Source organism: Nelusetta ayraudi, unplaced genomic scaffold (assembly GCF_046127955.1).
Source record: "Nelusetta ayraudi isolate G7.1 ecotype Tasmania unplaced genomic scaffold, CSIRO-AGI_Nayr_v1 ptg000008l, whole genome shotgun sequence".
Taxonomy (NCBI): domain Eukaryota; kingdom Metazoa; phylum Chordata; class Actinopteri; order Tetraodontiformes; family Monacanthidae; genus Nelusetta; species Nelusetta ayraudi.
The window spans coordinates 4,700,832-4,727,415 of NW_027466058.1; the positions used below are offsets into that span (position 1 = coordinate 4,700,832).

Genomic DNA, 26,584 nt, shown 5'->3' on the forward strand with positions numbered 1-26,584 from the left:
AAGGAACTTCTGGTGCTCTTAGGACTTTTTTTTTTTTACAAACTTTTTAACTTAACTTACTTAACATACACTCAGGACGACTGGCATAAATAAAGACAAATCCCCTTATTTGAGATTAGGAACATTATCTGTTCATTTAAAATGTAGGTGCAACAAGTAGACACTGTCAACATAACTGCACATGAGCAGAAGAAACGATCAAGACGTGTGGTGACAAATTAACCCTGGCCCTTAAAGTCATGCTAATATTAAAACATTTTACGTCACAGTTTGGTGTGTGTGTGTGTGTGTGTGTGTGTGTGTGTGTGTGTGTGTGTGTGTGTGTGTGTCGAGACAGGTTTTAATCAGTCACTGTTTAAGGTTTGTTTCTTAAAACGGCTTTCAATTATTGAAAATGCAGATTTGTTTTAAAGCTAGACTGACATTAGAACTCTTTTGTCTTGAAGACACCATGTGTAAAGCGTTACTTGTTAGTTCCATTCATCTCCATTGTTTGTTTTCTGAATACAGACACTTAACAGATATGTCTTGACTTTTACACAAAACAGGATTGATGCCTCAACAAAGACACAATCAGAAGAAGGAGAAGACCTCCGATGCGTTATATTGTTTCAATGTGATCAGTCTCTCCAAGTCTATGCAGAGCCAGAGCTGTGTTATTTTTAAATGTACCAATTTAGACTTCAACAGCTCCTTTTCAAAGAAAACCTAGATATGCTGTCAGTTACAGGGAAAAGAATTTAAAAGATGAAAGTGCAGGAGGGACCGTTTTTTTTTTTACCCAGACTGCTGACTTCCCTCATACCTGCCGTTGCATAGCATTAACAGAAATCCTCCACACCTAGACGGAGAAGAGCTTGAGTCATGGGAGCTGGCCGTCTGTTGACTTGAGCTTCCTGTTTCCTGTCTTTAACCTTCTCATCAAGGGCTGCACATGCCACGGCGGAAACCAGATCAACAAAGCTCACACACACAGAGGAGCTCTTGAATGAAGATGTCACATTCCCACCATTAACTCCAAGGCTCTGATCATTGGCAGTTGTGCACGGGTGTTCAAAAAGTTTGTGCGAGTCCCAATGCACAGAGACTGTTTTAGTTAACAATTAACCCACATAAACAAAAGGGGCGTTGCATGGAAACTGCAGCTCTAGTAGTCCGTCAGTATAAGTACCTGTTAATTCAGTGATTCAGCCTCCATGTGCTGACACAACTGTAACGCTCCACACATGGCTGTGGTGAGGAGGCGGAGACTAAGCAAGAGCAGGATCTCCTTACACAAACACTTGCACACTCCCGGCACTGCCCCACTACTACCATTTCTACAACTACAAACTCTCTTCAATCCCACTGGCACTTACCCTCCGAGCTGAAGGTGACTCTCCTGCGCAGTGCTTCCTGCTATCCCACTAGATAATGGAGGCAGGGGCAGGAGGAGGACACAAACACACTGCAACACATGCTGATGCAGATGCTCCCTCCTCTCCGGGACTGACTCAGCAAACTTCCTCCTCCTCCCTTTTTTACAAAGTCCTTCTCCGACGACTCCCCCTGACAAATATCCACCCGGATCCACACTATTTTGAGCCTGAAGATACACGAGCACTGCTTGCTGCCAGGACTGACTTCACTGAGACACTCCTCCCCCTTGTTCTCTCCACTCTTTACATCTGTCCCCTCCTCCTTTTTCCTTCCCTCCTCCTTCTCATCCGTTCTCCCTCTCCCGTCCTTTCCTATAACCAACCAGGACTCCTCCCCCTCTCCCCTTCCTGCTCTGAGTGGCTGCTCTGACTGACTGACAATGCCTCTGCAGGTGAATGCTGGGAATGAGGCCAAGGGTCGGGCCTGCAGTGACCCCAAGAGGGAGGGTCAGTTTACACTCCAAGCAGGCTTTGGTTACGTACACACATGCTTACGTACAGACATCAAAAATCATTTTATCAATCACCAAATCACAAAAAAAAACCTCTTGCCATTAAAATACATCTGCCCTTTAAAATAATGTCTGTTTACTGAATTTAATATTACATTATTTCCAAATGAACTATAAGCAATAACAAAAACAAATCTGACATTAGACACTTTCAAAAAAGTAACGGTGAAATTACAATTAAGCGGAATAGGGTCAAAAGAGTTAGGCTTAAAATGACCATCAGTGCCACACGGCTGTCTATCTTTGAAGAACAATTTTTGACTTAGAGGACCATTCACAAAGTAATACAGACAAAACAGGCTTTAAATGTTCTAAACTTTTTTTTTAGAATGACACAAACTATTATTTAATTGCCTGCTATACATGCATTTGACTTAGTTATTCAGGAATCGACTCACACAAAGATCTGTACCTGTACTTTGACATTTTCACTTTCCGGTGGAGGAAACAGAACAACGCTTTCGGCAGCGCCCTCTTCTGGCTGTTGGGGGAATCGATAATTATGGGGAAGAAGAAGAAGAAGAAAAGAAAAGAAAACTTTCTTTGTTTGTTCAAGGCTGAGGTAGAAATATTACAGTCACTCAGGTCCACTGCCAGGATCAGATGTTCATTAGACCAGTGTTTACATTAATCCGATTAAGATAATCCCAAATTCCAGGAGTTAAACGCAGTCACATGGTGATGTTTTTCCACCATTTGGAATTTTAATAACCGTAAAGTATTAGAAGTTAATAAAGAAAACGAAATAGGTTATGTCTAATGTTTTTGTTATTGTTAGAAGAGGTAGAAGTATCCTAAAGATGTTTTTTACAGAGATAAATTTGGCACACAAAAAAAACGCTGAACCATTAACCTAACTACACTGGTGATTAGTTTTATTTATGTATCGTTACCGACCTCAGAAGTTGCCAGGTTTAGGGTAAGACACCTCCGCTAAAATAAAAGCACACTGCAAATACCACTCAGCAGTTATCCAGCCAAAAGACATGCAGTCTGAACTAAACCGGCAATACAGAAACATCCGGTTCAGGCGTCGGCTAGCATCATTACTAGACATTAGTATCAGTGGCGATTACGTCCAGTTCGGTATTAAAAGCATTACTTTAATGCTTGGTAGGACTGTGATATGATGCTGGAGTAATTTTTCTACAAAAACGTAAATATTATTTGTTCTAAATAAATATGAAAGCTAATTTTTGGCCACACAAGATATCTTGTCTAAAAACTCAAAATAAGTAGCCTGTCGTGTCGGTCAACCTGGCAACCCAATACATCAACACAGTGAAGTGTGTCATCTACTGACGGGGAGGAATGAGTGCCGATATCACCCATAAGCACAAAAAAATACACAACATTCTGAGCCTTGTGCTCAAAGGGCACGTCTCAGTAAACTGTGGTCACGTTAGATACTTCTAGAACTCTACAAGCTTCCAAAACCTTTACTAGAGCCAGCAAATAGCCATGATGCAAGGAAGAGTTAGACATGTTAGTCCAGCAGCACAGCACAGCGACAGCAGCAGCTCTAAAATAATAATAATAATAATAATAATAATAATAATAATAATAAATCAAACAATAAATCCCATTCTGGTGATTTTGTTCTTACCCACGTCTCGGTTGTGCTGCTGCTCTCATTCCCCATGACTCAGTCGGCTTCTGGGCCGCAAGTGACCCTGAACAGCCTCTCACATCCACATCATCTGACACTAAAACACTGCAAGAAAAGGGGACCTTTAGCGTACCACTATCCTTGAAGGAAAGACAAAAAAACAATAACAACATGGGGTGAGCACTGAGTAGGGGACCTGAGCCCCCCTGAGCAGTCATACAATCATGCTGCGAGGGATTAAAGGTCTCTGGTATGAGCTTGAACAAGCAGTAGAGGACAAGTGTGTGTGTGTGTGTGTGTGTGTGTGTGTGTGTGTGTGTGTGTGTGTGTGTGTGCGTGTGTGTGTGTGTGTGCTGTTTTCGAGATTAGGGCCCTGTGTGTGTTCAAGATCTCCCCACTACCACATTTAAAAGAGAGAGAGACGAAAGCAAGAGTGAAGTTGATACTTGACATCTTGGGTACATTATTCACACCACACTTCTGCTACTTTGATCGGCAGACCAGATGGCGTCACCTCCCAGAATTAAAGAGTACAAGTTGTCACTTTGTGCAGGAGATGTGAGTCATTTGTCTCATACATGACACCTGTGATAGGGCCATACAAATCCAAGTGGTTAGATGAAAGCTGTTTCTGTTGTCTCTTGGCTGATAACAGAACCTCACACTTGCATTATTCCCTGACAAAAATCCACAGGCAGCGTATTTCCTCCCATAAACCAATCAGAAAGGCTGTTAAAGCACCTCTTCTGTCTCAGAGGAGAAGCACTTCCTCTGATTTGCAGCTGGCCCGGTGCGCTCTTGTGTCACAGGAGACTTGTTTGTGTGTTCCTCATATGACTGCGGGGACTTTATACAGCGGCCCTGTGTATAGTCAGAGAGCACTGACCTGAATGTGTAAGACTTTATAAATAGATGTCAGCCCCATCCACCACTGTTAGACATTATTCCAGCCTTGTGCACAATTTCTAACGCACGTTGTAGACAATGCATGTGTCTACGTGAACCACTAATGTTTTTTTGTTTGTTTTATTTTTAAATACAGATCCTATGGGAACATATTTATTTGCCCTTTCTCCACTTGCTCTTTTGCTGCAAGTGTGAATGGGGTGTAATTTCAGCCCCCCACCCCACCACTCTGTGGAGTGGACATGTTTGCACTTTAACAGGCGACGGTGTTTCAAGGCAACTTGCCACAGAGCGCGCCGAAGCAACTCATATGTTTAGACGGTTGCCAGGTGAGCTCTCACCTCTATTTCAAGGACTCAACACGCCGTCTCTGTTTTGACACGTCCAGCGGGAGGTGAAGTCTGCGCGGCACCATTTGTAATCACGATGGTCTCACATTGCCTGACGCAGACTGTTTCTCAATGCAATAGAAGTCAGTGTTTCGTGCCATTCAAGAGCTTTATTTTACATTCTTTTGCAATTGACAGGAAGCCAGAGGGAAGCAGAGAATATGGTTCATGATAAGGTCCCTGTTCTGAGGATTTATCAATGATCAAGTGATAAAACACAATGTAACAAACACTACAAGTTTAAACACATGCTCTGAGCCGCCTCCTCTTGAAGGAACCCTTTAAAAAGCAGAGCAATCCATATTTTGCACGCCCAACCTACTCACCACTAGAGCCCAGCAACCTTTTCCTACGCAGCGCTTCACTGAGGCTGTTCACAGGCCCGGCTCCAGTCCGTGTGTTTACTGTCAGACTCAAGGCCACTGTTTTTGTTTCTGTCCTCTCTTCTGAGGAGCCCCGGTCCCTCTGTTGCTATTTTTAAAACGCAAGCAGGGAAAAGGAGTGGGTGGAGGGTGGACACGGGACTGGGGGCACAGGAGAGGAGATGGGCAATAACTGAGTGGAGAGGGAGGGGACTGGGAAGGAGTGGAGCTGAGGGCCGGTGGAGGGGGCATGGTGTCAAAAAGGAGGATGAGGTGTCAGGATGCTTTTTTCTACTCATTACGTAAATGACTGTGCTTGCTTGTTATGTTTGTCAACACTTGCACTAGTGGTGGGGCAGCCTAGCACAACTGATTATTTTATAATGATTCCTATAGATTGCCACTAAAGAGCATATTAAGTCCTTTGTTTCCAGCCCTCCAGGATAACGATTGCTTCTAGCATCTTCCTTAATGGTGATGCTCTTTTAAATATCGTCCATGTGACTAGAGGGTCACAGAAACTAAGTGGGCACAAAGCCGTTGGAGATGTTGTAATAAGCACCTTCCCTGGGGGCCGCTAACCTGGCTGAAGAATCAACGCTGTTTGTGGCATCACAAAGGTCTGATTTCCTGATTTGATTTTTGTAAAAGTGGATTAAGTATTCATGCAACTGTTGCAAATCTTCTCGTCATCTAAACCTGTTTCTGCAAAGTGTGTCTTCCATCTCTCTCTCTCTCTCTCTCTCTCACACACACACACACACACACACACACACACACACACACACACGTACAAACATACACACGTTTACACATGCACCATAGGCCTGCGATAATAACGTGACAACTGGCAAGGGGTAGCAGAGAAACAATGCAGAGTAGCCAGGTTTATATTTTCCCAGAGCAAAGGTACTTTGTGTTCCTTTTCAAGTCTGCAGTTATCAAAGTCCACTTCCAGCCGACTGCAAAGCCTGTGGGGATGCCAGGCTTGTTTTCAGCCCTATAAATAAAGCTGGTTTGATCTGTTTCTGACACAGAGCGGCAGACTCCACATCCCAATCTTGCCTTCCGCTCAGCCTCAGCTGTGTCTCCAAGACTCCACACTACCCAGCCCCTCAAGACGTCCATCAGCATTGTCTGCTCTTAACAACACGCCTCCCATTCTGCACCTTCTATTTGCACACCACTTTCCTGATGCTGAGCCCTTCCCTCCTCCACACACTGGAGTAAACCTCCCCTCTCCCACCCTCCCAGGCTGCTCTTGAATGCCTCCTGCTGCTGAGGCTGCAGCTGCACTCTGCCCAGCGCGGGCTGCCTCTCCTCCTCCGTTTTACCTGCCGTTGTGAGATTCCAATGCAGCTCCCCATCTTGTATTCCATGTCCTCCTCCGGTGAAGTGACTCTGGCACTACACGGCTGGCAGAGCACCTTCCTGCAGAACTGCATCCTCGTCGGTCAGACCAAGCATCGCCAGAGCAAGTCAGATTTGTGGTGCTACAGAGCAAGAGCGTGCCTGCATGCGGTGCTCAGTGACTAATAAACGCTCCCGCGCTGCATTGCCAGTCGGGTGCACCCGTGACATATATTTCCAGGCCATTGCTGCATAAAAATCAGATTACATAAGGAATTCTGCAGGAATTGAAATGAGCTCCTCCCTTCAGCTTCAGCTTTGCCTCGCACCTCAGCGAGACTGTGCACAGCGAAGCTTTGGAGGGAAGAATTCCCACGGGAGGAGAGAGAGAGAGAGAGGCAGATAGAAGGCAAGCAAAGACGGTGCCTATCCCTTTAAAAAAGAAAAAAAAAAGACCCAGGCGATGAGAAGGATGGCGTATCGTCACGATGAGGACGCACAATGGTACCAATGCACTCATCCATCGAAAATCACATCATCGTGTTTGACTCACTCAGCCAGAACTAGAGCAGGAGAGATGAAACTCAGAATGAATTCAGTATTTGGTTTAAATGTTTTGTGTGTGTGTGTGTGTGTGTGTGTGTGTGTGTGTGTGTGTGTGTGGTTTTAGTGCATTAAATGTGATTGACAATTTCCCTTCATGATGAAGAACTGTAACATGGTACCTACAGCATAACTGGCGTGCATGTGAATTACTTTTGTAATGCGTTTACTTTCTATAAGTTGGCGTGATGACAAAACAAAGCTACTACAAGTAGTTCAGCATGCTGTGGCAAAGCTGCTGGCTAGACTAACATTTTATTTGACATTATCCCCCATATTTTGGAAGGTTTCATTCATTAAGGTTCAATATATAAGTATTCCAATAGAAAACATTTACAAAATGTTTCTAATCTAGTTTGAATGGTCAGAGTACAACTGTAGGACACCACACACATTCACAGGTGCAATGAAATATAAAAAGTGTTTTATTGTTCAACTTAAAAAAAAAAATCTTAAAAATTTAAAACAAAGATGGATACCTGTTAATCCCATGAGACATTATTAACTTTTAGAAAATTGTAACAATTATTCTTTAATCTTTAAAAATTAAAAGCAACATGAATTAAAAGCAGCACACAAAACGAGGTCCTTCATTCAGCCTGTGAGTTGTTCAGAGGCTGGATCATTGTGTCCGTGATGTCGTAGGCCTCGATGAGCTCCTGGTGAGATTGAAGAAAAGTATTATGACCAAACACACAAATTGAGATTGGTTTACAGTATTTACTAACTAGATTACACAGCGAAAGCAAGTGACCTTCCATGTCTTTGGGCTGAGAGAGACAATACACTGTTTACGAGCTGTCGTTTCTCCATTTTCTGCAGCTCCCTCTTCAACGGGCTCTGAAAAAGACCACAAAAAGCGGTGTGTACCTTTAAACTAGCAGCGTTTCGACTGGAAGTCTGAAGTTATCATAAGAACAAACAACACAGGGCCCTCTTACCTATACAAGGCAGTTTATCACTGTCTAGGTACATTCTGGCGAACCCATCCTGTAAAACAAATAACACCGTCACGTCTGCTCGCAGTCACTAGAGGGCGAACACGCCTAAATGAAAAAGACCCAAGCTCACACTGCTCACCCTGATGAGGAAGGACGTGTGGAAAATGTTCTCTACCGTCCGAGAAAACGACTTGGGGTCAATGACGAATTCGAAGTATGAAATCGGAGAGTTTGCTGAGATGGAAACAGAGATAAACAGAACTATAAAAAAAAAACAATAATTATGAGATTTGACATTCAAGGAGGGTGTGATTTTAAACATACGATCATCTTGGTAATAACTCTTCAAGTAGCCGAGGATCCGCTCCACCTCCCTCTCGGTGGCTTCTTGATGGGAGTCATCCATTTTCTTCAGCTGACAACATAATATGAGCACACCGCGGTAAATATCTAAAGCTGTACTCTCAGGATTCAGACAATCCTCACAACAAGACTAGCGTATAAGTGCATGTCACTGAGTGGAGCTGTCCAAGTTTGTGTTTACCAACCTGGGTTGGCATTATTCTCTTGGCTTCTTTACTGGGCGCCTTTCTTTGCCGTTCTACTCGCTGCTTGGGAGGGGGCGGCTCTGCATAGAACGACCCCATCCTGATGAAATAAATGTATTCATGTAATAGTGATAATACGTACACTTTGTTAAAGGACGTTTTATCCATTTTCCCAATAAAAATCAACAAAGAAAAAAGCACAAACTGATAATAAATAACAGAAATTATAAATCAAAATCTTCTCTGAGGCGGTTTGATAAGTAAACCGCCACTTCATGACTCAAAAAAAATCTAGAAGGCAAAGCAGTAAACACAAAAGTAATATACATCATCTTTCAATTTAGGTCACGGCTGGTCCGTAAGACGCCGAGTTGCTCACATGTAGTGGAAGGTAGGTGCTGTCCTGAAGCAGCACTCGGCCCTTCTGGCCAGTCCGTGCCACGCATCCTGAGGCAGGTAGCCATCAGCCGCGACCCCATTCTGCTCCTCTTCCTCTCCGTCTTCCAGCCGATTGAGACCCATGAAGGACAGCTGTCATGTGAGACAGAGAGATCTTAAAAAGATGAACAGGACTAACAGAGTTCAAGCAAATCCCTTTTTTCTGACGTCTCATTTGATATGATGAAAGATTTTATCAGTTCTAAAGAAGATTATATCATCGAGTTTAAACTTTTAATATATATTTCATTCACAACAAGGCCACTCACAAGGTGCTCTGCAAATACAGATGGATCAAAGGAGTTGCCCTCTGAGAAAAGTTGGCTGGCTTTCTCCTTGCCAAGATCCGTGGCCACGACGAGGAGCTGAGCGTCCAGAGCTGCTTCTCTCGTTTGCGTCACTGCGGAGGAACACAGAGATGCCTTGCTGATGCAGAGGTTGGGGCTGTGGCATGACGACTATTGCCTCCCACTCGCACATCAACCGAGATGCAAATTGAGCCTTGAATTTTGAAACACAGATAAATCAGACCGGCCTTCCCATTTGGTTATTTTAGGGTAGACCTACCATCTTTGAAAAGTTTGTTAGCCTCTTCCAAGACTTCGGTTAGCTTGTTGTTGGATGGACACAGCATGTCTTCCCGATTCTCTGAAAACAAGAGTAAATCAAATCAACGATCTGCAATGGCCTGTTCACGACATTGCCTGCAGAAGGAAAATGCTGGGGATGCTGTGAGCCATAGGGAACACATGGGGAGGAAGTAAAGACAAAATGACAAGATTTTATTTTTAAAAAAAACACAAGTACTGTACTTTTAAATTATTCTGCTAATTATTAGTGCTTATATGGATTATTTTAGATGCTAAGCAGCATTACTTTGTCGTGACACTAAATCTGAATCCAATCTACCATCAATAAGTGTGCATGCATATCTTATGTATTGCAAAATATGCACCTATAGTTTAATTATCTCGACCACCAAAATGGTAAAGGCTGTCACTGGTGATGTCATCAAACAACAACAACAACAACAACCACATTCCCCACCTGTCTGTTCTGTCTGCTACTCACGTTGCACTGAGTTGATGAGGTCTCTGTATTTGCTTCGGAGCTCCCTCCTGCGTTCCGGATTGTCGTCGTCAGCGGGTAGGAACCGAGGTCCACCTTCCTCCCCATCACTTGGCTGCAGCTCCGCCGTCCTCTGGCCGGCCGAACCATTCTGCCGGGGCGTGTCGTCATCACAGGCCGCTCTGCTCCTCTTCATCTTTAGCTAGTGAGCTGACGGGTGACGCCAGAAAATCTTGTATGCACACGCATGTTGCTACTGACTTGCAAGAACCACGATAACAGTCAAAGTTATGTTTAGTCGTCTTCCGTCACTACCGGAAACGCTTACGGTGTCCTGTTAAATCTAATCGGTTTCCGGTTGACGCAAGTTAGCGAAGTAGTGGTTAGCATAGGGTTTTGCTTACTGTGGGGGCGAAGCGTTGGCATTACAAAGCTAAAGCGGACAGTTGCAAAAGTAAATACGGCCAAAAACAAATAAACAAAAAAGGAAACAAAACACTGGCAGTTTTCAATCCTGTTTGATGGCTTGCCTCCTTGCTAATGTAACACACGACGTTAGCTAGCAGTTGGAGTTGTTGCTAGGACTAATGTGGAGGCACTGTTTTCATTCTTTAGCCATTCCCCACACATACACCATGTAATAAACTAGCTGGTGGGTGGGCTTGGTTCTGGTCGACGTTAAATCGACTCATCGGTCATCTTTCTAAGGATCAACGCAACTTACCTGTGTGACTGACAAGGCGTGCCAGAAAGTGTTCAATGTTAACGATGAAGTTGGTTTCTCACAGGCTTATTTTCGTTTTTGCCATGAAGTCATGATCTTGCGTAATTTACCTTTGTCACAGAGGAGACATGAGCTACGAACCCGCTAAGCCATTTATAAATGCGGCAAAAAAACAAAACAAAAACAAAAACAAAAAATGTTTTTTTGCAATCGGTAGAGTTCCGAGCGTTGGATATCTAAGAGGAATATAACGCGAACTTCAGTGAGAGCGGATAGTAGAACGCCATAGGGCGATAGCCAATTTCGTCAGCAACAATGGCAACTTGATCCCGCCCATTGCTTCAGACCAGGGTGTGATTGCCCGCTAGAGGGCGTTCTGAGACCGACGATCACGTTGTCACGCCAGAGGCCCTCTTCAACCGTCGTTGTTTTGTTGTCATGGTAGCGAGAGGCGTCACTTCCAGCTTGACAACCAAACCAACTGTGGCAGCGTGTAGTTTTCCCTCTGCATTATAAGTTTTTGTGGACTGCTTTTCTTTTCAACTCTGATGTTTAAAATTTATTGGATTTATAATTTTTTTGGTTATTAGAAAATGATCAGTTGTTATCTAAATCTCTAATCTCCTCCGTCTGAACTTTCTTTAGGATTATTTGAATAATCTAACCGGGTTATAAAATGCATTTTTGTTTGTTTGTTTGTTTGTATTTGACAACTGAGATTGACATTCAAGACAAAATTAGACGCGCTATACGCCTCGCGATAATCCCTTCGTGACCTCATCAAGCAGTCCAAGCTACGGGACCGTGCGGGAGCGCCAGAGCAGAAGCGCATATTGTGGCGCATCTGACAGAGCGGCGCTGCAGGTTAAATCGACTCAGAACCGCGTAATTACAGCTGGACTATGGCCGAGCTGCGGTCCGGCCCGCAACCGGGGCGACGTTTGGACCTGAACAACTTCGACTCGGCCGACGCCGAGCGGAGCCGCTACGTCTTAACGAGCCCTCGATCGCTGCAGTCGTGCGCGCGGCTCGGCATCAGACCCGTCCAACTCCTCATCAAGTCGCTCAACGAGCTGATTGCGGAGCGGAACGGGCTGCCCGTGGAGGCCGTGCGGGCCATGCACGAATCCTACGAGAAGGAGAGGAAGAAGCATTTGGGAATGTGTCAGGAGGAGAGGGAGAGGATTATCCAGGCGGAGGTGGACAGGTGGCCGAGCCGTGATAGTCAGCTCTCAGACCTGAAGGTGACGCCTGGGACCAAACGGACAGAGCCTCCGGTGGACAGACTGAATGGATCCGTCAAGTATGCAGACCTCTGCGTCAAATCAAAGCCTGCGAGCAGGTCGACCTGCTCCGCTGCGACACACTCGCGCAAAAAAACCCAGAGTGCAGTCGGCAGCATTAGCCTGGGAGACCTGAGATGCTCTCCGAGCACGGAGACTCAAGTGGAGAGGCTCGCAAAGGACATCAACAAAGAGATGCACGTCACGGTGTCGGATAGGGACCGCAAGATCGCCGCCCTCATGCTGGTGAAGCACCGGGAGGCGCAGGCCTCGCTGAGGCTCAGCCAGCACGAGGAGCTGGAGCGAGAGGAGGCCCGCAGGCAGGAGGAGGCCCGGCGGGCTCGGGCGGAGACGGAGAGGAGGAGGAAACTGAGGAGGAGCGTGCAGCGCTGGGAAAAGGAGCTGGAGGCCCGCAGGAGGCTGAGGGAGCGGAGGGACGCGGAGCAGGCGGTTCAGCTCAGGCGGGAGGTGCTGGTGCAAGAGGAGCGGTGGAGGAGGCTGAGGGAGGAGGTGGAGGCCCAGCACAGGGAGAAGAGGGAGGCCTCGCAGAGGGAGGCGGAGGAGCGCAAGCGCTGCCAGGAGAGGCTGAGGAGAAAGAAGGAGGCGGTGGAGGAGAGCAGGCTGGAGCGGGAGAGGAAGGTCGCCGTGGAGAAGGAGCAGAGGGCCGGGAGGAGCAGGGCGTCGGCGGAGAGGAGGAGGAGGGCGAGGCTGAGGGAGGGGAACCGGCGGGAGACGCTGCGGCACGTCCTGCTGAGGCAGCACGTGGAGCAGCAGCAGGAGGAGGAGGAGGCGCGCTCCAGGAGCGCGGCGGAGGGGAAGCTGTGGCGCTCTTCCCAGGAGCGGGCCCGCCTCGCCCGGGAGCAGCTGCTGGGTCTGCAGGAGCGCTCGGCCCACGAGCGGGAGCAGGTCCAGAGGGCGAGGCTGCGGGCCGAGCTGCAGGACGTGCAGGACCTGACGTACAAGCAGATCCTGGCGCAGCTGGGCCAGAGGCGCGCCGAGAGGGCGTCCGCGCACGCCTTGACCCAGAGCAGGGAGCGGGCCGAGCAGGCGCGGCGCCGCAACGAGCACCGGCAGCTCTGCCACCAGCTGCTGCGGCGCCGCATGGAGGAGGAGGAGGAGGAGGCGAGGCGGGCCGGATGGAGCCGCGCCTCGCTGAAGGAGGGCAGGAGGGAGGCGCTGCGGAGGGAGAGGGAGCAGGTCAGGGAGGAGGGACAGAGGCTGGCGCGGGCCTCCTTTCACATGAGGGAGCGGGTGAGGCAGCAGACGCACCGCAGGACCTTTGACCAGATGGCCCTGGAGGCTCAGCTGAGCGCCTCCATGAGCTGCATGAAACTCTGAGCTTCACTCCGGCAACTCCTGGCTAACAGAACGGAACAGTTTGGGCAGTCTGTAGAAGAAGAAGAAGAAGAAGAAGAAGAAGAAGAAGAAGAAGAAGAAGAAGAAGCAAGATTCCTCCGATAGTTTCTAGGATTGTAGCAAATACGCCTGAATGTGGATGAATAGGAAAATGGAAGGAGTGTCTAACTGTTAAAACTGCTTCCTGAACGGGTTATATAGGTGCAGCAGGCCAACCCAGTCCCAATTCCACCACGTGTTGCTGCAGCATTCTTGATGTCATGCCAAATAGTTTCAATTTCAGCCGTTGCGATAGCTTATCCAGGTCTCAAATGAAACCGTTACACTCCTGCTCGGCCTCGCAGTTTCATTTCACAAGGCTCACGGCCTTATAGAACACAGGGATTGTCTAGTAATGAGCACATTTGAATCTGCAAGTCCCTGTGTTTCCTCTTTTGGTTTTATTTTCTCCTCTGAGCACTAAATTTAAATCCAAAGTCGCATGCAACAAAAAAGTACAGCATCTAGCAGCACCTCTCACGTCGGTGCCAACTGGGTGGTCTGCTTGAAGGATGACGTCTGTGTTTTTAAATGCATAAAAAAAACAACCTTTAGCAAACACAGGAGCACAGATAAGAAAAGGGATTGGTGGAAAAATTCCAGGTCAAAGATGGGCGGCGCTGAACAGTTCAGCCAGAGGGGCAGCTGATGCTTATCTGAGTGTTGCGTTTGTGTGTGACTTTAGTCAGTGTTTACTAGAGTGCTTTTCCAACACACTTTTCTATTTTCTGTTTATGGATTGAAATCCCACGGCACACTTGAATAAAAACACGTGTCGAATTGAGTGCTGTTTACATTCAGAACTTTTGACTTTTCCCATTTAATAATGTTGCAACAAATGTTTGTATGTATATGTAATTGTTTTTAAAGGTGATCATGATATAATAAATTATCAGGCACGTTGGCCATTGCAGGGATTTCAAAAAGGACGTGTTTTTGTTTTACATAAACCATTTTGTTTAACAAAGAGCTTAAAGAGAAACAGAAGTCGATAAAAATGGAGGAACAACAGAGTTTGGAGCTACTGGATCACACAATAGGCAGCGAGGTTAATGCCCGATATGATCTTTTGCCAAAAGCATGATTTCAGACTTAAAGAACCACTTGGGAAAGTTTCATTGCACTCAGAGCCTGATTACCTTTCACTGTCAGTCTTATCTGCAATAGAGAAAGTGTCAAATATCAGATCCAGACAGTAGCTGGACCAGTTTCTGCCCCGCTGAGGCAGGTTTAGTCGTCCTGCAGGCCCAGTGCCAGCACTATTGGCAGTCCAACCCCCAGTATGAGGGTGACACTCTCCAGGAGCCCCATGGGTTCATGCTGATGAGGCTTGGCTCTGGAGATGGGCCGCAGGTCAGATAAGGATTGCTCCATTCTGCTGTTGCTGTCGCTTCTGCTGCTGCTTCTGCTGCTGCCTCTGCTGCTGCCTCTGCTTCTGCTGCTGCCGCCGCTGACCTCGGGGAGGATGTGCACCGTGGCCACGTAGAGGAAAGTCCCGGCCGAGAAGAGCATTCCCACGCCGGTGGCGACGAGCCGGCTGTTGGTCGAATCGCCCGTCTGCAACGAAAGGCACAGCTGTAGCACGACACCCATCTCAACACCAATATATTCTGGTCAGATTCGCAACGGCCGGCGACCCGTCTCACCGCGTGCAGGATGAAGTAGGTGGCGATGGCGACGGTGGGCGCGGCAGCCGAAAAGGCCAGCAGGTGTCCTTGAATGTACCTCTTATCCAAGCCGGAATGCATGAGGAAAGAAACCAAGCCGAAAGCTGCTGGCGCCTGCAGGGGAAAAAAAGAGATTTTTCAAGGTTTGGCATCATTATATGTACATTTTACCCTCAAAAGTTAAAAGCTCACCTTGTGCAACCCCACAGCGAGGAATATAACCACTTGCACTGTCACTTGCCCGGTGGCCACCGCCGCACCAAGAGCAAAGCCGTCAGCTGGGTGCAAACAAGAGTCTGAGTAAGGTTGTGTTTTCATTGCCTCGCCACGGTACGGTGTTAGGGTGTTTACCTCATTCATTTTTAATAAAACTATTAAAAAATAAAACTGCCATAAACAGAACTATTTTATTCCATTTAATCCAAACTACATGTGTTGGGTCAAACCTCAGTGTTGCGCAAGAGTTTTTAAACTTAGCTTAAGAGCCCACAGAGAGCGTCACATGCTCAGCCACACGAGTTTCACAACCACTCATGTGATTTGCAAGAGAAGAGAGCGAGAACAGCTTAACGGAAGTGAGCAACAAAAAAAACATAGGCTGTCAGCACCTGCTGCGTGGATCACCAGCCCCAGAGTGGCCGTTATGCCGACGGTGCTCACGCGGTCTGTAATGAAACTTTGATTATAAACATGAATGTGGAGGTGACAGTCAGCATTGGAGCAATAGGATGATTTTCCCAAACATACCATGACTGCTCAGGTAACCTCCAAGCTGGTCCACCACAAACATGAGGGTGAAGCCCAACGTCAGAGACAACCCTATGAAGAAGCGAGGAGGGGGCCCCGCGTCTGCAGAGGTCACGGCGTGTTCGCTGGCGTTCAGGCCAGGTGGCGCTACGCCCGCAGAGTGGGAGGCTGCAGAGAGACGATGAAGGACACTTGTGATCCAACCCACACAAAACACTTAAAGGTTGGGTGGTACACACATCCGCCTCTTTCATCCCCTGCTGGTACGATCAAGGGGTTGTATTCACAGGTCTGTGTTTCCACACAATGACCACGCAGAGATAAGAGAGAGACGGCTTGTTCTTTGAAGTTGAGATTCACAGTTTAATCAAAACCAAAGGCTCACCTGACCACGACTCCTCCAGTAAGCTGACTCCCTCTGGGATGACAATGGCCAGCGCTGTGCCACACAGGAGGCCCGCCCCCAGGATGGAAACAAGCTGGAGGCTTCTCTAGAGACCGACACTTGGTTTCAGCTCATGCTTCCAAAACAAAAGCTCCCACTGCTTTTTCATTACAATACAATCAGGTGTTGGGTCACAGAACACAAAGGCTGACACGAAAGGCAATTTAGATTGATGATATCTGAAAATAAAGTGCACGATTGAATGGCATGGGGGATCTTGGTTGTCAGCTCATAATAAGACCATCTATGTTAATATATGATGGACCATGGAGGTCAGGCTGCTTTAGTACAAATATGAATTTGAAGTTGCATTGTTAAAAACTTTTCATTTTAAATGTTCCTTCACTTTGCTGGTAACTGGAAGATCAGAAGATAATTACTTAAAATAGTACTTAAATATAATGATACTTTGTTGAACAGATGTATAACAGAGGGGCATAAAATAGGCCATAGTACCGTTTATATGCCTTATTTGGTTTCGTTCTGATTTGTTGACGTGGAAAATTATAATGCAAAAACTTCAGACCGAGCCCTGTTTTTTTTTCTCTTTTTTTTCCTAGTATGGCAGCAATGCGCTTCCGTAGCAGGCAGGTTAACACACCCTAAAAGCGTTTAACCTTTACGCGCGCTATTGTGCTGCCAGTTTCAGACTGGACTTCAGTCACGACTACGACGTATGGTATGGTGCACGCTCCCCGAGATGACCGGTGCGTTCACTGACAATCCGTAAAAGTGAAACCTCGCTACGTCCTTAGCGTTAGCTCGGATCGAACGCCGCAATAAGTGCCGTGGCTAATAAGACGGATTCAACACGAGGGATACCCTCTAGTGGTGTGAGAAAACGGCATCGCCATCAAACAGAGCACTCACCTCAGAGAGTCGGAAAAGCAGCGGAATAAATCCGAGCAGGAAACAACCTACAAACATTGCGACCGATATAACTGTGATAGCCAGCCCTCCGTCCATGGCGACGACTTCTTTCTGTCTTTTTTTTTTCTACTTCCAAGTTAGTCTTCAGAAACGCTTCTAAGACGGTCCGCTCACATCGTGCGGTTGGCTTGCATTTGTTGTGACTTCCATTCTGCCGTTCTATTCCACGTCGCTCCCCCGCCGCCAGGCTCCGCCAACACAGCCTGCAAGGTAGCGTGTTTTGCCTCCGCACCAGCGACACCTAGTGTGGCACACTGGGGACTGCAGCATCGCCCGCACTGCCCACAGTGTAATTACTGAGTGAAGAGTCAAGCCAGGGGAACGCCTGTAGAGTAAACTTATTATACAGCGTATAATAAGCTTGTGGTTGTGTCTATAAAGGCCATCATGATTGTAAATGCGACCGGATATGTGATTCCCACAAAACCAATTTTGGGTCACAGACGCAGACAGTGAAATTAAATTTAGAAAAACTTTGCTCAAGGTTCACAGTAGCTTTATTGTCAATTCTGCAATATGTGTTACACATGTAATGAATAAACAGCGTTTTGTCATAGGTTGCATTGTTACAAAGAGGAAAAAAAAGCTTCCGGACATTTATGAGGTAGATATAAAATGGGTTAGAGTAGAATTTAAAGGGAAAGTCAAGAGATTTTAGAGCGTATGCAAAGGCAGAGAGTGAAGTCAGTGTTCTAGAAGCTTGCATACATTATAGAGGGGATTTTGTTTTTAATACGGTGTCAGCAATTTAATAGTTCTGTTTTGAACTAATAAATAGAGAAAATCTGTTTTAGCTTATAAGATAGCATTTTGTTGCTATTCTTTGTGGGCACTGATGTTTGTTTTGCTTTGTTTACATTTCTGCTCGAGTCAGAACACAAACTTGACTCAATCAATCATTCCCTCACTACACCCCTCATATCAACATTCCAATCCTTCAGCCAGATTTCATTAATTGATTATTAATTAATTGATCATGCAAAGGCCATGAGGCGCCACTGTATAACAAGAGAACCATGTCGGAGACGTAGCAGTGAAACTCTTGAGGTCAAAGGTCGATGGTTGACTCTGTGGCCGCATCGACTGACTTGCATGCACTTTTGCTCATAGATCATGTGGGGGAGTCATGGGAGCCAAATTCTGGGAAGTCAACTGAGAGATGCAGGGCAGAGAGTGCAAGTTTGCTTGAACTGACTCGCGGTCAGACAAGGTCTCTGTTTCTCTTGGCCATCACTCATTCAGCCATCCTCGTTATTTATTTCCGCATGCTGCACATCAAGCAAAGATCTATGGCTATCCTCCTCACCAGTGACCTCCACTGAGTAAGGGTCTTGGAGGACTTGAGCAGTGTACATTTGCTGTAGAGAACAGAATAAGAAAAAAAAAAAAAACTGCGTTAGAGATTCAGAACAATTTATTGTTGCAATGTACTTATATCTATGTAAGTTTGGAGTGCAACTATTATGTCTTGGAATGTAATCTCAGATTCTCCAGCCTATTGTTCATTTCCTTTGATCTTATAGAAACAAAGGGATACATACAGCTTCTTCACTAGAGGCAAGAGTGCATATTGACAGTCCATTTTCTAACTCATCCATCTCCTGTGCGTCAGTCTTGTGCAGAGAACATACAGTGAGCATGTGATTATCAGTATGCCGGCAACCATGGAAAGCAAAAAATATGCGTGCAAGGGATACGCGTTACCTTGTATTTGTGAGAGCTGAGGTATTTAAAGTGTCCGAAGCAGCCGTGAGAGAGGCTGATAATTATTGTGATGATCAGTGTTACAAACGTGAACATGGAGGTCGCAGCTGAGAAGCCTGTATGGCGGCAAAGGAAAAAAATGATGTAGCTTTACTAAAGAGGATAGTTGCCCAGTGCTGTAAATAACACTTACAATTTCGTCACACAGCGCAAGAGTTGCTTCCACTCGTTTGCGTTTGTTGCCCGAACAACATGGAGTCCAAACATTACCTGCACGAACAACGGAGAAGAACAGCAGCCAGACGAGACAGAGAATAGGAGCGGCCACCACTTGGTTGACGGCCCCAGAGTGGATGTTCTTGTCTAGTTTAGTTGGCAGATATGCATAGTACATATTGTATCTGTCCGCGAGGTGTTTTAGCAGCATGTACATCAGCCCTGCGGGGAGTCGGGAGATAAAACCAACAGTGAGAGATAATTAAGTCAGATTGAGGCACAAGAAGGTGCTGGAGAGCCGTTGTTGGAACAGGTGACCAGCGATCTGGCTTAAATATCTGGCCTGTTTGAACCTCCAGGACCTCCAGGAGGACATGAAAAGCAGCGATGCAAACAAAAGGTCTGTAAAGCCCACTGAGCTTCACAGCCACTACAGCTCGATTTCAGATAATTGGAATAAGAAGGATGAATGGCAAGATAATCCAATTCTGAAACAAAGAGAGCTGCTGAACGTTCCGTACTCTGAGTGCATTTCCATGACACTAATGTAATCAGCATGGGTTTCACTGGTAAGAGTAGCAGCCCAGAGGGACTTACCGAATGGGGCGATAATTGGGCAAACGATGCTGTAAGTCATTACAACAGTGAAGATGCACATCATCCAGGCGTAGGCCGCCCCAAAGTGGAACTCGTTGGCTTGGTGCTGGAAAGACACAGTGAATATTTATGTACGTAAAATGCAGCCTCTAAAAACCATGTTTCAACATCGTCACTGTGTGATTCGAACATAAAGTAGCACAATTAATTGGATTCATGTTTGAGGCAATTTGCAGCACTTAAGGTTGTTTTCATTGTTTATATAAGAAACAAAATCAATGCTGGTCATTGACTGTATAAAGCTATCTACATTGTGAATGTTAACACTTAAGTTATTTCAACTTTGTAAGCTGCATTTCATCTGGCAGGGGACAACGCATACTGTAACATTAAACAAGCAACAGCATGCCAATGTTAAATAGCAACCATCCAATAAAAATAGACCCTTGTGAGAAGATACACTAAAGCACACAAACCTGCTTGACATTCCTCCTCTCTGCAGCGGAGCGAGCCAGGCAGAGGCGGATCATGTACATGAGTAACCCAGGGATCCGCAGCAGGTCCATGGCGTTGCCAATGAAGGCAGCTGCAATGACGTAGTTCACAAAGAAGGCACCATTGTCTGGAAGGACAACGCACCTGCCCGAGAAAAAACGGTCGGGATACATTTAGAGTGAATGCAGCGTTTTTCTTACCAATGCATCAACATGAATTTAGCTCATAGTAAGCAGAAACTCGGAATTATTGGTAAGAAGACAATATTTGTTCATTTTACACATAAAAAACACCCTATAAATGAAATGAGCAATATTTAAGTAGTAACAACTGGTTGTTCAGGTTAATATAATGTCAAAACTGAGAATTGAGTTTAACTGCAATACATTTTATCAAGAATTATCTGGAGCACTGCATCAGCATTGCACAAAAACACTCAAAGAACTGTGCTACTCACTCAAATCGAACTTTGGCATCTGCAAGGAAACTTTTGTCGAACAGCCAGCGGAAGAAAACATCCAGGCTGTCGAGATAAATGAAACTGAGACGATGGTACTTTAGAAAGAAACAAGGCTCATAAATCAACTTTTGCAATGACAGCGTACGCCGGGCGAGACACAATAAACCCACCTCGTCAGTCCGAGTGAAGGCAGCACCAAGACCATCAGTACGAGGAATGTGTAGCATTTATGCATTGTGGTCCTGTTTTCCCCTGAACTGTCGGGGTGGGGGGAGTACAAAGGCAAGCTATCAGCCTCAAGCTAACATTAAACAAATCGTATATCTCTGACTATGCAGATTGTTGGACTGCTGTAAGTGTCTCCAATACCGGGTCCAGTGGGCTTCAAAGAAGGCAGAGTAGTAGACAATGGTTGGGAGCAAAGATGAGAAGGACCACAGAAGAAGAGTGGGGAAGAACTGGGTGATGATGGGATTCTGAAAGAAACACAGAATGCTACATTTCAGAGCTAGCTTGTTGGGCCACAGTCCAATGTACAAAACCTAGCGTGTTATGTTGTGGCTAAGGAACCTGTACTATATACAGAACTGGTGGTGGTGGTGTGATAACTGGAGCACAAAGTGACATCACATGACGCACTGTTACATGGCTGAGCCAGCCAAATATTTATGTAAACAGTTGTCCGCCCACTTGGAACTTTAACAGCACACAATTATGGCTTCTATAGGTAAAATGAATGTCGCTCCTTTAAATCACTTGAGTAAATCCAGCATCGTAAGAGGATAAAGATGAGATAGGATCATATGAAAGAAAGACCTCTGACCTCTGCCAACAGCGCACCACTCACATTTAGGTTTTCCACCGGTTTGGTGACATTGAATTTGTCCATGGTGGAAATAATGATGGCAGGGGTGGTGAGGAAGAAGAGCAGGATGAGGAGGACAGTGTTGATGGAAAAGCATCTGATCCACCAGTAGAATCCCCTCAATGACAGGTGTTCCCTGTGCAGCAAGGTGAAGGTGGGAGGTGCTGGTACGGCATTTCACAAGGAAGTAAAAAAGAAAAGAAAAAAACGTCTGAGATCTTACCAGTAGAGATTTTGTGGATCTGGGGCGTAGCTCACCGTCCACTTATGAGTGCGGAGCTTTGAGCTGAATGTTGAACACTTTGGCTCCCGACGACAGCGGCAGCCCTGACATTTACAGGCATTAAAGTCTTTTAAGATTCTGAAATGAAAACACAAAACAAAACAAACATCCCACAATCAGATATTAAGACTGAGCCGAGAGCTTCAATAGATATAAAAACAGGACGGGCACACACTCTGATTGTACTCACATGGCGGTCATTGACTCATTCTGGAAGGTGACGAAGGCCATTCCAAGCGGCTTCTTCTTCACCCTCTCTCTCTCCTTCCTGTACTCGTCTCTTAGTTTGGCCTCCTGCTTGGTGTAGTAGCTCACTGCCTCTTCCTGCGCACAAAATAGCGCAAAATTATGGACATTAAGAGTAATTGTCCTGCTCATTTAGTACAGCTACTAAATGAAGTTGACTTTTGCTCTGGAAAACAGGAACAATGAGACTCCATTAGGATCCAAGATTGTGTGGAGATGAATGAGAATTACTCATTACTTTTTACATGCAACGTCAAGCACTTTACATTATCCAAACCTCCCCTTAAATAATAATCAGCTTTAAAATGTGTTTGAAGGTGCAAGCGCTCTTCGGATAAAGACCCCATCCCTCAGTCTGACCTGCTTACAGCAATGAAATCCACAGGGTTTAGGGTAGATCATGGAGGTTAGATGCTCCCTGGCCTGCCGGTGTAAAAAGTATTTCTTGCTCTGCTCCGTCTTCATCCTGCAGCAGGCAACAGAGCAGCTGGGTCGAGAGCCGAGAAACACGACAATCCAAAACGCACACACACCCAACCACCACAATTGGCACCTTTCAGAGTTGAGGTACATCAGTCTGGCCACGTTGTAGCAAACACGGGACTCCAGCACAACACAGTTTTCATATGCTTGCCTATAAATATAAATGAATAAATGAATAGGTCAAACATTGCATGTTAAAAAAAGAGAAGAAAAATCGACAATGCAGATATGCCACAGGCCATATATTGGTCATATATAATAGCGAGCTTTCTCATTGGAATGGAATATCATATTTCCGACATACAAGGGAATCTGGCAGGTAAACATAATAATAATATAATAACAATGTGGAGAAGAAGGATACAATTTTAACACTGACATACAAAACAAACAAAATACAACTTACTCAAAGTGTTGTTTTATTTCAGACTCCTTTGCATTTTTGGACATTCCATTGACAAACAGCGTGCACTTCACCTGCAGATTAAATGACAGTCGGTCAGTGGCCCGAGACACAAATTCAGCGCACAGTGCGTGTGCCTTTAAAAAGCCCCGCCCCCCATACCAGGTCATCCTTCTTGTAGTGCATCCTAGAGGTGTGCTGCCTCATGGTGTGCACGGTCAGCAACAGGTAGAGAAATGCCACCACGGTGTGCAGCCACATCAGTTTATCACTGGGAGGGGGAAAAAAAGGATCTTTTTAGCGACTGTTTGAATTATAGAAGCTTCATAACAGAACAACAACTTACTCTTTATCCAAGTTTGCAATAGTCGTTCGACCAAAACTGTAGGCATTGTTTTCTGTAGAGGGACACGATCAAATACTTAAAAGGACAAACTTGTCGGAAAATATTTCGATGACAAAAAAAAAAGTTAAGTGGCATCACACCCAAGTTAAAAGTGACTGACCGAGCAGGGTGCCGGAAAAGTTAACGGGCAAGATGACACCAACTGAGACCGTCCCCACCATGACCAGCAGGCTGATGATGTGCCGCTGGAAGGACAAATAGTGCACGGCATCCTCACCGCACTTATCCCTGATCTCCTCCTCCCTTTAAGACACACATTGAAACTCAGCTACTTCCCAGTGTTTAGAGAATAGAGGAGACTTTTTTTTCCTGACGTTTTTGGACGGTGGACTCACTTGATACGAAAGATCACACTGAGCCAGGAGCACAAATCCTACAACAGAAGAGGGTGGAGAACACAAAGTGCACACAGAACAGTGCGAAATACAGTGAGACGAAACGAACAGATTGGTGCCAGTTCTTCTCATGCCAGTGTTGTAATGTACAACGTTGCCTCTTTTGCTGTGAATACAACCTCCTATGTCACTGTTTTGTCACTGTTTGTTACTTTGCTCAATAAAAGCTCTTTGTCCAGTCTAATATGTTGTCATTTTAGTGTTTTTTTTTGTTAAAGTAATGATAAAATCTCGTCTCGTTCTCGTGAACTCAAAATCTTGTATCGTCTCATCTCATGAGCTGAGTGCATGGTCACACCCCTGATAAATACTAAAGGATGTGAAGTTATCAAAAATGTTACTTGTGTGCGTGTGACTGTGTTGTTTGGTAGGCCACAGACCACTGACTGGCATGGCATGAATTTATGTAAGGTTATTATAGATCTCTTGCATGTTAAGGAAATTGAGATTGGTACTGAGTAGCAATGGAGGAGGATGGGGGATATTGACGAGTATTTCCCACACTGCTGCTCAGCAAGCCTCAGTAAGCTGGTTTATCATATCAATAATCTTCAGTTTATGGCTACTCTAGAAATACTTCAATTTATCACAATTTAAGTTATCTTTTATGCCATTGGGTCGACACACACAGAAGTGAAAGTGTGTGCGCGACTTGTTTGTCAGGAGCAGTGGCCCCTCTCAAACGCACCGAGGCGGCAGGCGGGCCGACGACGGCGTCTGGAGCAGGCGACAGCTGAAACAGTGCAAAGACTTCTACTCACTCCGTCCCTCTGGTTTATGTTGTCGGCGCTTTGAACCGAGACGGGAACAAAGGAGGGGCCGTCCAAGTGATCCCGTGTCTCTGATGTGACGCCGGAGGCGACGCTGCGCGCGAGACACAGTGTGAGTGTGCGCAAACAGTGGTGAGCTTCACGTGCGTCACTGTTGAACTGGAGTCTCTTCAGAGTGACATGCTGCAGTTCATATCCATATATATATATATATATATATATATATATATATATATATATATATATATATATATATATATATATATATATATATATATATATATATATATATATGAAGATATGTACAGATTAATATGTATTTGTGTTGGATAAAATGGAGCTATTATTTATCTTATACATTTTTTAAGTTCCTCTCTAATTTACCTAAAGATGATCATTTTAATAATGGAATACATTGTTCTCATGCTGAGCACTTACTTTGTTGAAACTAAATGTTGTTGTGTCTTGTGTCTTGCAGTGACTATACAATCCCATTCTAACTTGTTGTCTTTTCAATTTACTTCATTTTCTTTCATAGGCCCTAGTTTGGGTCTTGGGGAACATGATGATGCGAAGAAGAAGAAGAAGAAGAAGAAGAAGAAGAAGAAGAAGAAGAGTTTCATCCATTAATCTGATTCTTTATAAACAGATCAACAGTCAGAAGGTTCATCAAATGTATCAGTTCTTTTACCAAGGTTGACACCTGGTGGCAGGAAAGGTCAAGAGTGAAAACATTTGTGTTACCACAACAATAAAGTTGAAATCTGGACTAATGAGAGATTATTAATCTGTGGGATGAATCATCTGCAGAAGAAGAACAATGTCGCACAAAGAGGAAGAAGAAGAAGAAGAATGTATCAAATGGGAAGGTAAGAAGTGTCAGACCGCTGCCTGGATCTCAACCACCTGCACGTATCCCACTTTCATGACAAAAGACACTCACTATGTTTTTCTTACCTCTCAGTATCATTGACCAGGGCCAAGCGTCCATAGTCCCAGGCTACTTTTCTGAGGTAGGAGAACAAAAAAAGCAGCGCCTGCAAGTGCGAAAAACATGCTTCAAAATCCCCGCTGCGCCGTGACGGACTGCGGCAGGCCGAGCAAGCGGCCAAACTCACCAGGAAGCACATGAAGTTGAGGACGAGGACGGTGGGCACCCCGCCGAAGGGCAGGCCCTGCAGCACCGAGCTGCGGATCTGGGCCGAGTAACAGTAGTCCTTGGACAGGACGGAGGCTGCTGGGGTCAAGCAGCCCTCTGGTGAGGAGGAGCACTCTGGCTCCTCGGAGGTGCTCATCACGCCGCTCAGCAGGAGGTGTACGACCTGGGGGAGCGCACAGTGCTCATGTGTCTTATAAGGAAATCTTAGATAAGTCTGTGGAGCCTGAAATCTTTTGAGTGGGTCTGAACCACGCATCTAGAATTTATACATTTGTCTTGAAACACGACTGAATGCTCACTAAAGTCAATCAAAATTTAAATCACCAACAATAAGGGAACACATACCTTTTAGGCAACAAGAAAATTGCATTTCACAAATGAAAGGAAGCTACCGGAAAAAGAGATTTCTGGGTTTTGTTATTGTGGTACATTCCAGCAAATCAGTGTTGTGTTGAGAAACGTGCTGCTGACATTGACATTGGGTGTTTTCTCTTTTTCCAGCTGTGATCTCTGTGAGACACCTCTATGCACTGATAATAAGACATATTGGCCAATTTTCACGACAGAATAGGAATTTGAGTGGGGTGACTTTGATCATCAGGTGGAATTGTTTACCTTTAAAAAGATCCTTTTATTTTGTCTTCTCTTGGGACCATTGATTCTGCAATGTTGGAGGGCAAAGGTTCATTAGCTGCTTTCTCTGCCTGCCAAGCCTGTTTTGCTGCTGTTTTCAGCAGTGTTGACAGTTATTGTTACTTTTTGTTTGT

The 26,584-nt window shown here is 45.4% G+C and overlaps 5 protein-coding genes across 5 annotated transcripts in view; 1 reads left to right on the top strand and 4 right to left on the bottom strand.

Moving 5' to 3' along the window:
* The window catches only part of tacc2 (transforming, acidic coiled-coil containing protein 2), a 44,205-nt gene extending 37,371 nt beyond the window's left edge, over positions 1 to 6,834 (bottom strand). Inside the window, exon 1 of the mRNA XM_076018871.1 lies at positions 6,531 to 6,834. Within this exon, the coding sequence (XP_075874986.1) occupies positions 6,531 to 6,641 (111 nt within the window). The 5' untranslated portion in view covers positions 6,642 to 6,834. The remainder of the gene's footprint in view (positions 1 to 6,530) is intronic.
* A 722-nt stretch (positions 6,835 to 7,556) lies between these two features.
* On the bottom strand, positions 7,557 to 10,487 carry nsmce4a (NSE4A component of SMC5/6 complex). The gene is made up of 10 exons (XM_076018875.1): positions 10,148 to 10,487; positions 9,644 to 9,724; positions 9,346 to 9,476; positions 9,018 to 9,169; positions 8,639 to 8,738; positions 8,415 to 8,505; positions 8,230 to 8,324; positions 8,091 to 8,139; positions 7,904 to 7,989; positions 7,557 to 7,808 (listed from the first exon to the last, which is right to left on the bottom strand). Exons 1-10 carry the CDS (start codon positions 10,338 to 10,340, stop codon positions 7,740 to 7,742), a joined length of 1,047 nt encoding a protein of 348 aa, XP_075874990.1. The 5' UTR covers positions 10,341 to 10,487; the 3' UTR covers positions 7,557 to 7,739.
* Positions 10,488 to 11,204: 717 nt separating this feature from the next.
* LOC142883734 (uncharacterized) lies at positions 11,205 to 13,530 on the top strand. Its single transcript, XM_076018874.1, has one exon. The coding sequence runs from the start codon at positions 11,771 to 11,773 to the stop codon at positions 13,487 to 13,489; it is 1,719 nt and encodes a 572-aa protein (XP_075874989.1). The 5' UTR covers positions 11,205 to 11,770; the 3' UTR covers positions 13,490 to 13,530.
* Positions 13,531 to 14,401: 871 nt separating this feature from the next.
* LOC142883738 (zinc transporter ZIP9) lies at positions 14,402 to 17,565 on the bottom strand. The gene is made up of 7 exons (XM_076018886.1): positions 17,276 to 17,565; positions 16,346 to 16,451; positions 15,961 to 16,128; positions 15,822 to 15,878; positions 15,406 to 15,491; positions 15,193 to 15,327; positions 14,402 to 15,103 (listed from the first exon to the last, which is right to left on the bottom strand). The coding sequence occupies exons 1-7, from the start codon at positions 17,369 to 17,371 to the stop codon at positions 14,777 to 14,779; spliced, it is 975 nt and encodes a 324-aa protein (XP_075875001.1). The 5' UTR covers positions 17,372 to 17,565; the 3' UTR covers positions 14,402 to 14,776.
* Positions 17,566 to 17,898: 333 nt separating this feature from the next.
* On the bottom strand, positions 17,899 to 26,200 carry LOC142883740 (mechanosensitive cation channel TMEM63B-like). The gene is made up of 23 exons (XM_076018889.1): positions 26,163 to 26,200; positions 25,777 to 25,980; positions 25,616 to 25,695; positions 24,650 to 24,752; positions 23,829 to 23,866; positions 23,594 to 23,736; positions 23,434 to 23,485; positions 23,250 to 23,358; positions 23,091 to 23,161; positions 22,755 to 22,835; positions 22,544 to 22,667; positions 22,146 to 22,279; positions 21,896 to 22,033; positions 21,655 to 21,808; positions 21,177 to 21,283; positions 20,978 to 21,064; positions 20,805 to 20,870; positions 20,329 to 20,491; positions 19,853 to 19,958; positions 19,310 to 19,477; positions 19,040 to 19,155; positions 18,877 to 18,948; positions 17,899 to 18,693 (listed from the first exon to the last, which is right to left on the bottom strand). Exons 2-23 carry the CDS (start codon positions 25,951 to 25,953, stop codon positions 18,574 to 18,576), a joined length of 2,409 nt encoding a protein of 802 aa, XP_075875004.1. The 5' UTR covers positions 25,954 to 25,980; positions 26,163 to 26,200; the 3' UTR covers positions 17,899 to 18,573.
* Between the last annotated feature and the right edge of the window lie 384 nt (positions 26,201 to 26,584).